This window comes from Temnothorax longispinosus, chromosome 7 (assembly GCF_030848805.1).
Source record: "Temnothorax longispinosus isolate EJ_2023e chromosome 7, Tlon_JGU_v1, whole genome shotgun sequence".
Classification (NCBI taxonomy): domain Eukaryota; kingdom Metazoa; phylum Arthropoda; class Insecta; order Hymenoptera; family Formicidae; genus Temnothorax; species Temnothorax longispinosus.
In genome coordinates, this window is record NC_092364.1 from 10117057 (window position 1) to 10135138 (window position 18082).

Sequence of the window (18082 nt, forward strand, 5' to 3'; positions counted from 1 at the left end):
ACGGCGTCCCGACGCCGCAATCGCGTTCGGCGGTCGTCGGTCGCCTTCGGCCCCGCTCGGTGCGTCGAGGCGGTCGCCGCGGTAAGTCCGTTCGCAAACTTCCTAACAATACATTCTAAGTCTTATAGCGTTTTTCACTGGGAGAACTAGTGCACACTGAGTGCGTACTCGCCGCAGGCAACGTGTTTTACTGGGCGTTTCGGTGCGTGCGAAAACGGTGCGCACTGTTTCACTGAAAAGTCTAGTGCCGAGTTTTTGCACTATAGTGCGAAAATTCGGCACGAGCTCCGAGAGACGGTGTCAGTTTAGTGCGACATGGCTGCGCGGGATGGTGACAATATTTCAAATTCACAAAATGCACGATTAGCATTTGGACTGTTAAATTTGCTTTCTTTGTCATCATCCAGCAGTGATGAAGACGACTCATTATTAAAAGAAAATCCGCGGAAAATTCCAAAGATCGAAAACTTTGTTCAAGTGGTGCATAATCTTACGGATAAGGATGTAAATACATATATATGTATTAATTTTGTTTTTGCAGATTATTGTATTACGTGAAACAATAATATGTATTGTATAAATATAGTATCAATCTATATACAAATATATTATATTATTTTATATTTATCTATTTCATAGGCTTTTCCGAAATAAAAATTGATTCCTAATATAAAGCATGTAAGCCTGAATGTATGTTGTCGTTATTAGTTAAAGGTTTTATTTTTTTTATATTTATAAATATTATTTATTATTCGCATATTACAACAAACGTTTCGACTCTCCGTTTGAGTCAGCTCTTCAGTATTCTTTCAATTTGTAAACAATAATGTCCTCAATCCTAGTGCAAAGACTGATTGCGGATATTATTTGTTTAGAAAGGAACTAAAGAGGACCCGAACGAAAGGTCGAAACGTTTGTTGTAATGTATGCAAATTGTAAATAAATATTTTTACTTTTAAAAAAAGAAGATCTTTAAATAATAACGACATCAACTAGCCAGACTTACATGTTCTACATTAATAATATAATTAAATTATCTGATTGTTACAGTTCAAAAGTCATTTTCGCATTGCAAGAACAACAGCTTACAAAATAGTAGAAATTTATGAACATTCCGGATTTTATCCACTTGATCGGAGTCACGGAGGTAGTGAACCTACCACCACAGAATTGGACATTTTATCATTTTTGTGGTAAGTTGATTTATTTCTATTGAACTACTCATAATTTCTGTGTTAATAGTAATTGAACCCTCCATAGGTTTGCTGGGAATAAAGTCTGCCTTAGAGATGTGTCGCAAAGATTTGGAGTATGTCCTGCAACAACTTTCAGGCAAAACGATCGAGTGCTTAATTTTCTAATTGACATGGCTCTAAAGATTATAAAATTTGGAGACAATGAAGTTTCTGCAAACGAGTTCTTACAAGTATGTTGATCTGAAGATTATTAATATTGTAATATGTATATATATAATTCTCTCTCTCTCTCTCTCTCTCTCTCTCTCTCTCTCTCTTTCTCTCTCTCGTAATCACGTATATTACGTGTTTACTGCATGTATTAATTGATAATTATTAATGCAAAAAAATAATATAACAATTACTTGATTAAAGTATATATATAATTTTCAGATTGCTGGTATTCTTAATGTAATTGGCTGCATCGATGGGACGTCGATTAAAGTACGAGCACCAGCGCATAAAATCAAATCAACTTACGTAAATAGGCATGATATTCCTGCAATTACATTACAGGGTATATGTGATGTTCGAAAACGATTTACCGATGTCTTCACTGGGATTCCAGCAAAGATCCACGATTCACGAGTTCTAAAGTTATCGGACATCAATGATGAATTACCACGAATCTGTGATGGGAAATTTCATATATTGGGAGATGCAGCATACCCCATAAGAGAATGGCTACTGATTCCCTATAGGGATTATGGAAATCTGTCCGATAAGCAGCAAAAGTTCAATAAACAATTTTGTGCAACTCGAGTCCCTTACAAAAAAGTATTACTAGCTGGTTAGTAATAAATACTTATTTTGTGTATTAATAATACTAAAATTAAGTATTTATTAGTACTTGAATCACTGTGATCCAAGTATTGCATAGTATTTTATTACTGGTCAGTAATTTATGAAAGTAGTATTTAATACAGGACGAGTATTGAATACTTAGTATTAAATTTCTGATGAGAAAGCATTTAATACTAGGTGAAAAATACTTGTGTAATAAATACTTGTGTTGAATTACTGATGAGTATTTCAATGTTAGTACTGAAGTACTGAACCAAGGATTCCATGTGTAATAAATCACTAGCCAGTATTTTAATATTAATACTCAAGTACTGAACTGAATATTCCATGTGAAATTAATCACTGACCAGTACTACAATTTGTATAGAAACATTATAATGGGTAATTCCTGATAATATTAAGGAAAAGAGATAAAAGTAAGGCACAAATACATTTTATATGAAGGTCTGTACTAATTCGTCGTGATAAAAGTGTACAAGTTTTGAAATAGTACTGAGGATATCATTTTAATATCCAATTCAAAATTTTATTACTCTTTTTAAACTGAATTTGTTTCTTAAGATGATTTTTGAAAAATTATATATTTGCGCTGGTTATGACACATGTAGACTATATATAACACTTACATCAAATTAAGAAGTAGTATACCACGTAAGGTAGTTGGCTCACGATTCAGAGGTCCCGAGTTCGATCCCACCAAGGTAAGTGTGTTTTTCAAATACGAGAAAATATTTATAATTATAGACTGCATCTTAAGAAACAAATTTAGTTATAAAATAATAATAAAATTTCGAAAAAAATTATTTTTTTTTTATGCCGGGTAAATATCGGAAATCGAAATATCGGTGAGTAATTCAATACTAAGCACTAGTAGTTCTGTGTAGTATTAATCACTACCTATAATATTTATCACTACCAGTATTTTCCCAGTATTTCCCAAATAAATATTGACAGTATTAAATCACTGAGATTTTAAGTATTTAGTCAGTAATACTTTTCTGTAAGGGGTGTTGATCGAAAATGCATTTGGACTCTTGAAAAGTCGTTTTCGACAACTTACTGAATTAGATCTTCATATAGCATTGATAAAATATCTAAATTCATAATTTCTTGTTGCGTCTTGCATAACTTATGCATTGACAACAACGATAATTTTATTTTTAATAATGATATTGAGTTAGACAATCAAGAACCTAATAATGAAGGTACAGAGGAACAAGAAACTCGACTCCGGAGATTAGGAGAAATTAAAAGAGATCATTTATTAAATGTACTTTTTCCATAAAATAAACCCTGATACAACAATAATTAAATTACATATTGCAAATGTATTTGTTGTTTGTATGTAAACCATAATAATAAACATTTTTGTTTGTAAACATTCAGGTTTATTTATTTCAAGTAGCAAAAAAACTTGTTTGATAAGAGTAATATTACATCGGTCTAGTTTGGTAGTAATACTATATCTATAAAGAAAAAAGATACATTCGCGTCAATAGAATTATTATTTAACTTAGAACTATAATAGTCGATAATTTGTACTGCAATGTCTATTGCAATCAACTAAAGATTAACTACAGAGTTTACATCTTCTAAAGTTAACCCTCCGAGAACACACCTATTTTTTCATTCACGAACACTCTGGGTCAATCTGACCCTACACACACTTTGATCGTCTACCATTTTAAATTGACGAGTGCGATCAGCTTGAAAAAATTTCCAGGTGTACTTGGAACATTATTAAATTAATTGATATAAATAAAAAATGCCGTTGGAATTATTTACATATTTAAAAAAATTCAAAAGAAATTATTTTAAAAAAATGTTTGTTTAATTTTTTTAATATGTAGGGGAAAGTGGTCCCATACCGACCGCCTAAATGGTAAAGGCCATAAAATTGTTAAAAATAACTTTTTTTGACAGATTTAAAGTTTTACTGTCTAGAGTGATCATTTCTCTAAACTTTCCGCCGGTTAATAAGGTTTATGGGTGTTGTTCTGAGAGATACAGAGAGCAAAGGCAAAAGTCTACGTTTTCGACAAGCTCAAAAAAGGTGGTCCGAAACCGACCTCCACATAGTCCGCAACCGACCCCCTATTTTTTTTTAGCGAATCGCAAGAAGAAGTAAAATTTTGAGTTCTCATTGTAATTTGTAACTAAAACACGATGATTTAAAATTAATTGAAATGTTTGTTACTTTATTCAAATACATTTTAATGCTTTTTTAGGAAACAAAAATGAATTAATGAGTTAATGAATTAATCAAGGGCTATGGCTTAATTTGTTTTTTGTTTTCTTCTATTGTTTTTGCTTTTTATTTTGCCGTTCTTCTTTTGCATTTTGTTTTCTTTTTTTCTCTTCCTGTCTCTGCCGCTTTTTTTCTTCTTGTTGCTTTTTTGTTTTTTTCTTTCTGCTTTTGTTTCTGTTTTTCTTTTTTTTGCTTTTGTTCCTGTTTTTCTTTTTGTTGTTGTCGTTTATCTTCTTTCATTTTTTCCAATGCACTTCGTGTATTTTTTTCTTCGGCAATTCGTTTTATCTCAGCGTCGGATGTCAAAATCGCTGTTCGGCCTGGCTTTTGACCTCTTCTTTTTTTCAGGCTGCGCGGCGAAGCCTTCGGGAAAGGTAAAAGCTTTTCGAGACTTGAATTAAGGAATGACGTTGATGCGCGCGAAGTCGCCGGATCTCCTTTTTGGGTTTTTCTTTTAAATGTTCGTCCCATTTCTAGAATAAATATGTGTGATTATCGTCAGAAGTCATTCTTAATAACATTTTGCCTTTTAAAAACACTCTATAAACAATCACGATTCCAAAAAATGGGGGTCGCTTTCGGACCACCACTTGGCGGTCGGTTTCGGTCGGACCACTCCGACATTTTTCACATAACGGCTCGTCGTTCACTGATGGCAACAGAGGCGATCTAATTTTAGTAGCGTGCGTTGAAACCGAGGCTATAAGTAATCAAAATAACTTACCTTTCGATTTTTCTGCAAACAAATAAGCATTACTAATTGAAGTACCATGTAGCTCAGAAATGAATTCCACTGTTGTCAAAACACAATAGAACGCGAAAACCTTACAATAAAATGAGAAGTATAAATGCAACCTACGACCAAATTGTCAATATTATAAGAGCGTTCCAGTCCCGCCACTGTCAATTCGGCCGGCAGCACCATATGTGAGAAACATGGGAGGGTCGGTATGGTAGGACCGGTCAGTATGGGACCACTCTTCTAAATAATTCCAACGGCACTTTTTATTTATATCAATTGATTTAACAATGTTTCAAGTACATCTGGAAATTTTTTCAAGCTGATCGCACTCGTCAATTTAAAATGGTAGACGATCAAAGTGTGTGTAGGGTCAGATTGACCCATAAGTGTTCTTTTGAAAAAAAACGTAATTTACGAAAAAAAATTTTTTTTTTATATTTCTGGCTAAAAATTTTTCTGGCAAAAAAAAAACAGGGTCAAATTGACTCTATGTGTTCTCGGAGGGTTAATCAAGATAATAGTTCATCACAAATGTCGATAGAAAAAAAAACTAGTGTAAAAAAAAATTATGTAAGAAACAAACATAAAATTATTAATAAAAAAACATCTGACATTAACACTTTCAGTATTTATATATAAACTGCTTTCCTTTTAATGAACACAGTCGATACGAGCATTGTTCTATCTTTGTTACTCATTGACTACCAAAGACTAAAAGGAAAGCAGCCATAGTTAACAGTTCTAATATCTTCTTTGTCTAGTTTTCATTATTTTCTGTATTCGTTTTGGCGAACAACTCACGTATCAGGTTTAATTTTTCCTGATGTCGTTTTTCCTTTGCGGCTTCCTTTTTTTCAAAGAATTCCATCTTTATATCTTCATTGCTCCGTTTAGACTTTTTTGCTTTCGGTAAGCCATCAATGGCATGCTTGGCGAGACTAGTGTTGCAGATTTCTTCCGGAATTTCAGGTACATTTATCTTGGGATATTTTACACTTCTAGCACTTCGCAATACCTCAGGTTCAATGCTGTCATCTGCACGTGCAATTTTGCACAATTCCTTTTCAAATGGTATCTCTTCTCTGGAACTACCTGATTTACTATTATTCTCTACTGCTTTTTTCTTTCTTTTTAAGACCGTTTTGTACCGATTTTCAATTTGTAGAGGAGTTTTGGAGATATTTAACATTTTCATCATATCTGCAGATATTTGTGACCATCAGTTTTTTAGTTTTAAATTTCTTCATTGGACCAATATCGGATAAGTACATTTCATATTTGTCGAGGAGGAATGAAGTGGCCGAATCGGTCCAGTGATCTGAATAACATAAAATTTGCATAGTAGTAACGTATATTGTAAAATCACAAAACTTATGAATCATTGAACAGCATACAATTAAAGTCTCACTAACATAATCGCGTTTTATGCAATACTTTAATAAACGTAAAGTATAACAAAAATAAAAAATAAACATTTTATAATTACATATCAAATGTACTGCATTTTTAATGTATTTTCTGTTTTTCATTAAAATTATGATAAAAACTTTCAATTTGAATTTTAAAATCAACACATCCCAATGAGCAGACAATCTTCTTTAATTTTATTTAAAAAACATTAAAAAAACATCTAAAAATATTGTCTGCTCATTCGGATATTTTGTTTCATATGTTGTTACAGTATTGACATTATTTTGCGATAGAAGTAACTAAAAATTCTGCATTCAATTATATATATTTACCGGTACTCTTTTCACTGCAGTTCTGTGATTCAGAGTAATTTGTTGCATCATTTTCTTTATTGCACTCTGCCAGTTGCTCATCATTAGTCCGTGCCAAATTATGGAAATTAGCATGATATATATCAATTCTTCTCTGCAATACAATATGCAGGTATAATTACATAATCTTACTAATTTTGCTCTTAGAGAAAATTTTTATCGCTTGCATTCATTTCTATTTCCCAATTACATGGTTTCAACAGTATATATATTCTACTTTCTACTTACTCCTCTTCATTCATTCGATATATTTCCCGAATTTCCTGATCTTTGCCATTTAGAACACATAATCTATTGAACGGGGATAGTTTCGCCCCGGAGGCAAGATTTGCGATATTGTTACTCGAAGGACCAGAGGGGGCTTGACGAAAAAGTGATGAGAGGTGTGTCCTCTCCGAATACTTGACGATGAGTGTTCTCTCCCCGCGGTCCTGGAACATGTCGCTGCGGGCGAGTAGCTGTTCCCTTTCCGGGGGGGTGGATGCCGTCGGCGGATGGGCGATGGCAGCACCGACAGGTGAGTCGCATGATTTGACTGCTCGCGATCCGCCGACGTTTCGCGCGAGAATTACAAATGACTTATGCAACTAAGTGTGAACTATATACGACTACATGAACATGAAGTGACTATAACAACGACTATACTATATACAAGGCGATACGCCGAACATCCATTTCGAATGAGAACCTTTATGTATTGTGCGCTATAGGTATCATCATCTAAAAGTGATAATAGAGAAATCTATTAATTTTTTTATATACATTTTGAAATACAAAAAAAATTTTTTGACAAGCAAGAATGCAAGTATTAATTGTAAAAAAAGATAAGAACTATAAGTCATCATTCCGTTCCAGACGCTCGAAGATCTTTTTTATACATTATATAGTACAATTAACACCATATACAAAATATAATAAATAAAATTATTGTTATATATCTTCAAACTGTACAATGAAACTTTAAAGCCCATTCTACAATTGCGTAAACGCGATTGTAAAGTGGTTGTAAGACGCAGTTGTAATTAAGCCGCTGTTACGGTTTTAAAGTACGTTGTAGGAGATAGACAATCACTTTACAATCATGTTTACGCAATTGTAGAATGGCTTAAGAATAGTTTTTTAATATGCTTGTTTTCCTGAAATGAAATTTTCATCAACATTCTTTTCGAACATGTGCATTGGAATAACCTCAAAAACCAAGATCACATGTATGTATTATACTTACTCTTTAATTTATTATATAAATCCATTTCAAGCGGCTGAAGGGTGATGGTTATTATGTCATTGTTGACTTTAAAACAAATAGTCACATCGGTTAAACCTTCCATAATAATAAATTTTTGTATCAAATGGTATTTTGTATCAAATACAGCGGCACAATGCGCCACGAAACCGCACTGAGATGGCACTGAGAATAATGGACGTGTTTAGTTGGGAATGCAAAAAACTCGCACTTTCAGTGCACTCCGGCAGTGTCGTCTGAACTCGACGAGTTTCCAGTGCGCACTCAGTTCTGCCCCAGTGCAGTCCAGTGAAAAACGCTATTAAAAAATACGATGGGCACACCGTGCCCGTTTTTTGCCCTGCGGGTGGTCGGCCGGGCGGTCTCGGCAGGGTGTTCATGCCGGAACGATGCAGTTTCAGGGGGTGCATCGTTACATCACTCCCCCCCCCCCTTTTGAGAAGCGCGAATTCGGCGCTTTATGTTTTCGGCTGTATCTCTCGGATGGCGCGGACGGAGCCGGTCGCATTGAAGCAAATATGCCATCTTTTTCCCCGGGATCGCATCTTGTGTTGGCGCGATACGTGGGCGTGGAAGTACGGGACCCAGATGATATGCCCGTCTTCGACTTCTACGGGGATCGGAGGTGGTGGTTGTGATCCCTCTGCCCGCAGGGGTCGGACATCGGCTATCGCTGGCTGCGGCGGAGGCGGCGCGGGTGTTCTAGCCGTGGCCGGTTCCGATGGTGTTACCGGGCTGGTTACCGGTAGCGACGGAGGGGTCGTTGCGGCCGGCGAGTTGTTGGCGGGTGCCGGTGCTGGTGCCGGAGGTGCGGTCGTCGGACGACCCAGCACGGTCGAAAGATCGATATTCGTGCTTTCGACGTTGGTGATCCTCGGCCGTGTCTTCGTCCGGCTTAGTGGAGGTGGCGGGGTGCTTTCGCCTCTGCTGCTCGTCTGATCGTTGTACCATGCAGCCGACCGTCGGCACATTTTTGTGTGTCGGCGGTGCGACTGCAGGTTTGACGCTCTCGATGAGGGCGGCGGCGGCGGAGCCTGGGGCAAAGAGCTTCGTCTATGTGGCCCCGAATCCTGGACGGGCCGGGTCGTATTCCATCGGCTCTGCCAGTATCGCTTTGATCTCGGCAAGGATATCGCGCTGAATTTGTGACTCGCTCTGGTCGGTCTCCATGGCTCGTCTGTGAGCCTTCGCTCTCGGCGCCGGTATTTATTTGCCCTTTCGGGAGTGGGGCACTTATTTTCCCTAAACTTCGGCTTCGTCGTCGTCCTCCGAATTTGTTTTGTTATTATTGGCGTACACATGTTGGACGTTGTGGGCAGCGAGCATTTCTTCGAGTTTGCCTGAACGGAGTTGCGTTCCGTTATCCGATAATATCGTGTCGGGGCAACTGTGGCGGAATGAAATTGCTTCGGCGATATGCGTGGTTACGGCGGCGGCGATGGCGCGGCGCAGGGGACGCATATCCAGCCATTTGGTGAAGCGGTCCTGCATCGTTAGGAGCCACGTGTGGCCCTGTTTTTATCGTGACAGCGGCCCGATTAGGTCGAGCGTGACCTGCTGCCACAGGCGGGTGACGGACGTGGCGTGCAATGTTCCTGCCGGTCGGGTTTGCGCGACTTTGTGCCTTAAGCACCGGGGGCAATTTTGCACGTATTGCGCGATTTCCCGGAACATGCCGGGCCAGTAATATAGCTGGGCGACGCGTGCTATTGTTTTCGCGATACCGAGATGTCCGGCGGTGGGGGCGTCGTGACTCCGACGGAGGATTTCGGGACGATGCTCCTTGGCCATGCATTCCTTCCATTGGTTTTCTCGAGCGGGGTTTCTTTAAAATCTAGAGAGTGCAGTACGTCCCAGTATAATTTCCCGCCCCGGATGTCGTAATCGGGGTGATCTCGGGGGTTGTCTTGTGTTGCCCGTAGCACAAGGGCGGTTTGGCGGTACCACGAACAGCGGGGTGGGGCCGTGACGGCGGCGGAGGTGGGTTGACGCGACAAGGCGTCCGCGACCCGGTTGAGGGCTCCTTTTCGGTACTTAATTTCCATGTCGTGTTGCTGGAGCTCGAATGCCTATCGGCCCAGCCTGCCGGTCGGGATGTCTAACTTTTGCAGCCATCGTAAAGACTGATGGTCGGTTATGACGGTAAAGGGGTACCCTTCGAGATATTCGCGCATTCGCCGGATACCCCAGATCACTGCTAGGTATTCGAGCTCGGTCGCGCTGTAGTTTCGTTCGGCCTGATTCAGCGTGCGGCTCGCGTACGCGATAACTCTCTCTCCCTCTGGGAAGTTCTGTGTGAGCACGACCCTGAGGCCGGTCGTGCTGGCGTCGGTCTGCAGGATAAAATGTCGTAAAAAATCAGGGCAGGCGAGGACCGGCGCGGATGTTAGGGTGTCTTTCAGTTTCTCGAACGCGGTGTCCTCTTCTTCCCCTCAGCTCCACCGGGCGTGTTTTCGCGTGGCGCGGCGACGGTCGCGAAATTTTGAATGAATCGCCGGTACCACGACGCTACCCCTATGAATTGCCGTACTTGTTTGACTGTCTGCGGCCACTGGGCGACTGCCCGGACCTTCTCGGGGTCGGTACGGATCCCCTCGCGGTCGACTATGTGCCCGAGGTATTGCAGGCGGTCCACGCAAAATTTGCATTTGGCCGGGTTGAGCCGTAAGTTCGCGGCGCGGAGGCGGCGGAAAACTTCGCGCAATATGCGGAGATGTTCCTCAAACGTTTTCGTGATTATAATTATATCGTTGAGATAAACGAAAACATGTGGCTCGAGTTCCGGTCCGAGTACGGTATCTAGTAACCGCTGGAATGTCGCGGGGGCTGAATGCAAGCCGAACGGCATGACGCGGAAGTGGAAGAGCCCCTTCCCGGGTACGGTGAACGCGGTGATTGGTCGGCTCGCCGGGATAAGGGGCACCTGCCAGTACCCGCTTTTGAGGTCGAGCGTGGTCAGGTATTTCGCCCCCCGCAACTTGTCGAGCGTCGCGGTAATTTGGGGGAGAGGTAAGCGTCCGTTTTGGTCGCGTCGTTCACCCGGCGGAAGTCTATACAGAACCGGTGGCTCCCGTCTTTTTTTCGTACTACGACGACCGGGGACTTCCAGGCGCTGTCAGACCGCTCGATTACCCCCTCTCTCTCCATCTTCTCGACCTCGGCGTTAATGATGGCCTGCATGGCCGGGTTTCGCGGTCGATATCGTTGCTTGATGGGCTCGATATTTTCTTTTACGCGTATATGGTGGGCGGCTTTGTCGGTCGGTCCGGTTATCTGGTCGAAGAGGGGAAGTTCCTCCGCGAGGAACTCTCGGAGCCTCTCCTCTTCGTCTGGGGTCCGCGGAGCAATACCCTCGATCATCGCGGTGGCGGGAGTTCGGTCGCGGGGGCTCGCGGTGTCTGACGCGGGGATGTCGTGGCCGAGCTTCGCCCAAAAATCTACCCCGTGCAATAGTGCACTTCTGAGGTTCGGCATAATGGTGAACGAGTGCCAAATCGTTCGGCCGGCGGTCTGTATCGGTAGCCGGACGCGGCCCGGCAGCGTTATGAGTTGCCCGTTGGCCAGCTGGACTTGCCCTTCGTCCAGCGTTACGGGGAAGCCGAGGGTTTGCGCGAGCTGGGCGGTGTGTTCGTTCGCAAATGAAATGTCCGAGCCGGTATCTAGTAAGGCGTCCAGCGGACGGTTGCGGATGTGCGTTTCTAGGTGCGGCCGGGACGTGAACCTTACGGGGAGGACCGGGGGGCGGCCGAAGTTTCCGCGGTTCCGGTTGCGTTTCCCGGCGGCGGGTGGCACTCTTTGGTCAGAACGCCGTCCTTGCGGGTAGATTGAGGAAAGCGGCGCGAGTCCGGTCACCGAGGAGCGCTCGGTGGAGGCCGACTGCAAGCGTCGAGAGACGGAGCGGTATCCGATCAAGAAGCGCTCGGTGAAGGCAGAGAAACGCTCTGCCCCCGTTCGGATATCCTTGTGGATGAAGCTGGTCGTTTGCCGAGACACACTCGGCGAAGACAGAGAATGTCGGAGGTGCTCTACCCTCTTTTCGGACTGACTTCGGGTAATCGGATGATCGGGAAAGCTGGTCGTTTGCCAAGACACCCTCGGTGAAGACAGAGAATGCCAGAGGCGATCTACCTTCTTTTCAGATTGGCGGGAACTCAGGATCGGTGCGGTCAGTGAGACGGATGATCAAGAATCGCAAATTGTGCCAGCGACGCCTGGCTTATATACGCGTCGCGACGTCGTTACGGAGTGGCGGGGGTAGCGACGGCAATCGCGAGCGCCGGAACTGTGCGGCGGGACGATCGGTGATTACGGTGTCCCGACGCCGCGATCGCGTTCGGCGGTCGTCGGTCGCCTTCGGCCGCGCTCGTCGAGGCTGTCGCCGCGGTAAGTCCGTTCGCAGACTTCTTAACAATACATTCTAAGTCTTAAAAAATACGGTGAGCATACCGTGCCCGTTCTTTGCTCTGCGGGTGGTCGGCCGGGCGGTCACGGCAAGGTGTTCGTGCCGAAACGATGCAGTTTCAGGGGGTGCATTGTTACAAGTTTGCATAACTGTTATAAGTATTCTTCTAGTATATTATTTTACTTGACAATCAAATTAATATGTTTCTAGTTTCAGTTTACACAATTGCGTTTTAAGACCGACAAAGTCAAATTAATATGAAATGTTATTTCTAGTTTCAGTTTATGCAATTGCGTTTTAAATCCGACAAAGTTCATATTGGCACGCAGTTTAAAAAACTGAAAAATGTATTTAATAATAATTGATATTGTGAAATATTATTAAGCACCAAGATCCGCTTTGATCAAAAACGACACTTCTCACTGCTTGTGTTATTTTAAGTTTTCTTTTTTTCTAATTTTACATTAAATACTTATTTTTTTTAATTGACATTAATTTTTATTAAATGTTTTTGTAAACAGTGAAATTACCTGTAATAATTTATAAAAAAACTGTAATATAATGTATATTATAGTTTTTATAAATAAATATATTAATCGTATTATTTTACAAACATACCTTATAATTCAAACTTTAAACAACTGAAAATTATATAATCATACCTATATGAACTTATATAGTCATATAAGATTATATATGATCAGATCACAACATTGTATCTCAAAGTATCTGATAAATGGCATTTGATGGGATCTGTTTCTCGTATTTAAAATTTTGACAAACAGTGTTATAAGAACGGTATCAAGACACGACACTGTCTCGCGCTGTGGAGCGGCACAATTTTTGTATCAGTTGTATTGTGGAGTCCATTCTTATAATAAAGTGGCACACTTAAAAAATAACATTTAAAAATAACAATTTTCTAAAACTTATATAATGTCTTATATGAACATACAAGACATTATATTATAAGAGATGTTTTTCCCGGGTTCTTCCTTACATTAGCTCATTTATATTGTCTTAAAATTAATATATAATTCTTAAATTTGAGGTTATATTCGAATTACAGCTCGGAGAAAGAATCGGATACTCGAGTATCTTGGTATCCAGGTATTCAAGTACCCGCCCGCTCGCCGTTACCCGTTGTATACAGATGTAAATCGGTTCCGCGGGTACCCAGCGAGTACCCGCATCGTACGAGTACCGACGAGTAGTAAAATTATGGATATGTTCTCTATTGTCGAACTAGTGCAGCAGTCAGTTCAGCAGTAGAAAACATACTCTATATATATTCACTTGTAAATAATATGTACGCTATCTATAATCTATGTACATCACTCGTAATGTGATTTTAATGTGATATCTTAACCATTTCCGGGCAAAAAATCTCTTATAATGTCTTATATAATCATATAAGAAGCGATCTTATATGGTCATATATGAATTTTGGCCTGATAAGATCTTATATGGTCGTATATGATTATATAAGATTATGTAAAGACATATAAAAAATATTTCTTATAATGTCTTATCTTATCTATGTTCGTACAAGAAGCGATCTTATATGCTCATATATGAATTTTGAGATATATATATAAGGACATATATATATCTAAATAAGTTTCAGAAAATTGTTATTTTCAAATGTTATTTTTTAAGTATGCTACTTTATTATAAGAGTGGACTCCACGATACAACTGATACAAAAATTGTGCCACTCCATAGCGCGAGACAGTGTCGTGTCTTTTGATACTGTTCTTAGTTCTTATTATAACACTGTTCGTCAAATTTTAAATACGAAAAACAGATTCCATCTATTGGATACTTTGAGATGCAATTTTCTGATCTGATCATATATAATTTTATATGACTATGTAAGTTTATATATGATTATATTATTTTTAGTTTAAATTATAAGGCATATCTGCAAAATAATACGATTAATATATTTATTTATAAGAACTATAACATATATTATATAACAGTTTTTTTCACGATTTATTACAGGTGATGTTACTGTTTACCAAAAATATTTAATAAAAATTAATGTCAATTAAAAAAAATTACCCGGAAAAAAACCTCTTATTTATTCATATTAGTTTATATTAGTAGAAATATGATTATATATGATCATATAAGAAATGGAAAATATAATCTTAAATATTATATGGCCATATATAAGAGTATATAATTATATATGGCCATATATAACCATATATGATTATATACTCGGGAAAAAATACCTCTTATTTGTTCATATTAGTAAATATATAATTATATATGGTTATATAAGAAATGGAAATATAATCTTGAACAATATTATATGGCTAAATCTCTTTAAGTATAACTTTATATAGTCATTAATGAGGAATAAGACCAATATACGAGCATTAATCGATGTTACAACAAATTCATATTATGTCTAATTTTATTGAAATATTGACGTTTCGTCCCGTACTCGGACTTCATCAAAATTGTCAATAATAAGCGAATAATTAAGTACTAATATATAGGGGTCAAAACGCAATCGATTAAACATAGAAACATACCGCAATTACAAAGTCAAAAAATTAAAAATAGAACGCTTTCTTCTGCAGTCTGTCATCCTCCATTAAATTTTCGTTTTTTTGAAAATATTTATTAAAGCGTTCTATTTTTAATTTTTTATAAAAAAAACTTCTTATTTATTCATATTAACAAATAACGAAAAAATTACGCTCGATGAAGCAAACAGCAAAAACAATTAAAAAAGGCCAAATTTCGAGCAATAATAGGTGTTAAAATATATATATTCAAATTACAAATTACAAACAAATTGGTTTACGTTTCGGCCATACTTGGCCTTCCTCAGAACCGCAATTTTATAAATAACGTCGAATTACAAATAAAGGACTCGGATACGATCCGGCGCTACGTTTATTGTCGAATGTTAGTCAACTTTAACGCTAAATCGGTCGTCCATTACGTTGCAATGCTTATGTGCGTCCATGGGTTGGTGCGAACGAAAGCCATTGTCGCCAGACCCTCTTAATGGCAACTGAATCAAATTTTGAAATTCCGTAGGACACGCAAATTTAATAATTGAGTTTGACTCGTAAAAGTGGACTTACATAAGCGGTCGGTACCACAGGAACGCAAGAGAATTCTTTCCATCGTCAATCAGGAGCGGGTGTTCATATTAGTTTATATTAGTTTACATTAGTAGATGTATGATTATATATGATCATATAAGAAATGGAAAATATAATCTTAAACAATATTATATGGCCATATATAAGAGTATATAATTATATATGGCCATGTATGAGTATATATGATTATATACTCGGGAAAAAAATACCTTTTATTTGTTCATATTAGTAGATATATAATTATATATGGTCATATAAGAAATGGAAAGATAATCTTGAACAATATTATATGGCTAAACCTCTTAAAGTATAACTTTATATGGTCATATTTGGTCATATATACTAGTATATTATCATGTGTAATCATGTAAAAGTATATTTATAAGGTTAAAGCTAATCATATATGAATATATACTCTATAATGAAATTGGAGGAGAGGAGTGTCTTTCGGAAGTAATAAGGAAAGGAAGAGAGATAAGGAAGGAGAAGACACGGAGAACGTGAAAGGAGGAGGGGAGATGTGGGGAGGAGGTCAAGAAAGGAGCAAGCAATATGAAGAAAAGGAGAGCACAATAAACATAGGCTTCTGGAATATAGCTGGATTAAAGAGGAAAAATGATGAATTCTGGAAAGAGATTGAAAGCTGGGATATAATAGCTATGCTAGAAACATGGGTAGAGCAAAAAAATTGGTGTAAAGTTAAAAGAACGTTATCAGATAAATATGTGTGGAAATGTCAATCAGCGACAAAAGAAAAAAAAGGAAGAGCAAGAGAAGGGATAATAACAAGCGTTAGGAAAGAAATGGCGGCAACCGGTACGGAAGAGAGGGAAGAGGAAGGAATTGTAGAAAGAATAGCAAAGACAAAGGAGGGAACGTGGAAGATTATAACGGTATATGTGAATAATGATATTGAAAAGAAGATAAAGTATATAAAGGATTATACAAACGATGGAGGATTAGGGGAGCAAATAATAATAGGAGGCGATTTTAATGCAAGAACTGGAGAAGGAGGAGGATTAACAGAGATAATAGGGGAAAGGAGAAAATCGAATGATAAAGAAATTAACGCGGAAGGAAGGAAGCTGCTGAAGTTTATAGAGAAAGAGGGATTAGGAATACTGAACGGAACAAAAGGAGACACTGACGGAGAGTTTACATTTACAGGAGGAAGGGGCGAGTCGGTAATAGACTATGTAATTGGAAACCAAGAAATTTGGGAGAAAGCGGAGAAAATAAAGATTGGAGAGGCTATAGACTCGGATCATCGGCCTATAACAATAAGGGTAAAAGGAACAAGTGAGAGAGGAAAAGAGGAGAAAAGAGTCAGAAGAATAATGAATTGGTTGAAAGAAGGAAAAAAAAGTTACAAAGACAGAATGAAAGAGGAGAAGATAGAAGGTACGAGCATAGAGGAAATAATGGAAAGAATAAAGAAGGCGGTAGAGCGGGCCGCAGAATGAAAAGAAATAAGAGAAGACAAAAATACAGATGGCAAAGAAAAAAATACAGATGGTGGCAGTGTGGAGAGATGGGCTCGGATTTTCGCGCATGCGCAGCAGAATAGTCAGGTTATGTTGGGGTTGGTAGGGATTCCAGTAACGTATCTGGTACCATGATCGTAAGTTTGATCGTATAACCGCAAGTTTTGGCGGAATCCGAATGACAGATAGGATGGTGCCGCAGGATAGGATAAAGGTAAGTGTAAGGTAATATTATGTACACATTAGTAATAGATTAATAAGCATGGCTAAGGAAGGAGCTGTTAAAAAAGTTAGAGTTAGAAAATTCCAGACATCGTGGTTAGATGAAGAGAACTTTAAAGGATGGCTAGCTCCCCATTCAACAGAAAATAAAGTTATCTGTACTTTTTGCGATAAAACTATTACATGTTGCAAAACGAAATTAGATTATCATTCGCAATCGGTTAAACACAGAGAAGAAGCACATCGTCATAACGTAGTTATTGCAAATAATGAAAAGACTAATTCGCATATAAATAAAGTTAAACGCGCGGAAATTATATTATCAACATTTTTTGCTGAGCACAATATAGCTTTTAAAATTGCGGATCATTTGATTCCACTATTTAAAAATATCTTTGTAGATTCTAAAATTGCATTAGATCTTTTACTCGGTCAACATAAGTGTAAAAATATAATTACAAAGATAATGGCTAAGCGTGAAACACAAAAAACGATCAAAGAATTACAGAAACGTAAATTTTCCATTTTAATCGACGAAAGCACTGATATCACCGATGAAAAAAATATGTGCGTTCTTGCCCGATATGTTTCGCCAACAACTAATAAAATTACGACTCAATTATTAGACTTAGTATATCTTGACGCAACGGATTGCTCAGCCAATAAACTGTTCGAAGCTTTTAAAGAACTTTTTAGAAACATGAAAATTTCTGTACAGAATATAGTTGGAGTGGCAAGCGATAACGCAGCAGTAGGTAAGGTAAGGGCATTCTAATTATGGGATCTGAGA

The 18082-nt window shown here is 38.7% G+C and overlaps 1 protein-coding gene across 1 annotated transcript; it reads left to right on the plus strand.

The window, feature by feature from the left end:
- The first annotated feature begins 315 nt into the window (after positions 1 to 315).
- On the plus strand, positions 316 to 3324 carry LOC139816925 (putative nuclease HARBI1). Its single transcript, XM_071784754.1, has 6 exons — positions 316 to 504; positions 1051 to 1193; positions 1261 to 1426; positions 1629 to 1995; positions 3045 to 3083; positions 3221 to 3324. Exons 1-6 carry the CDS (start codon positions 316 to 318, stop codon positions 3322 to 3324), a joined length of 1008 nt encoding a protein of 335 aa, XP_071640855.1.
- The last annotated feature ends 14758 nt before the right edge of the window (positions 3325 to 18082 follow it).

Bases quoted from the DNA above. Each gene is read 5' to 3' on its own strand.
- LOC139816925 (XM_071784754.1), top strand. From the start codon at position 316: ATGGCTGCGCGGGATGGTGACAATATTTCAAATTCACAAAATGCACGA. The intron at 505-1,050 runs GTAAATACATAT...TGATTGTTACAG, and splicing joins ATAATCTTACGGATAAGGAT to TTCAAAAGTCATTTTCGCAT. The intron at 1,427-1,628 runs GTATGTTGATCT...TATAATTTTCAG, and splicing joins CTGCAAACGAGTTCTTACAA to ATTGCTGGTATTCTTAATGT.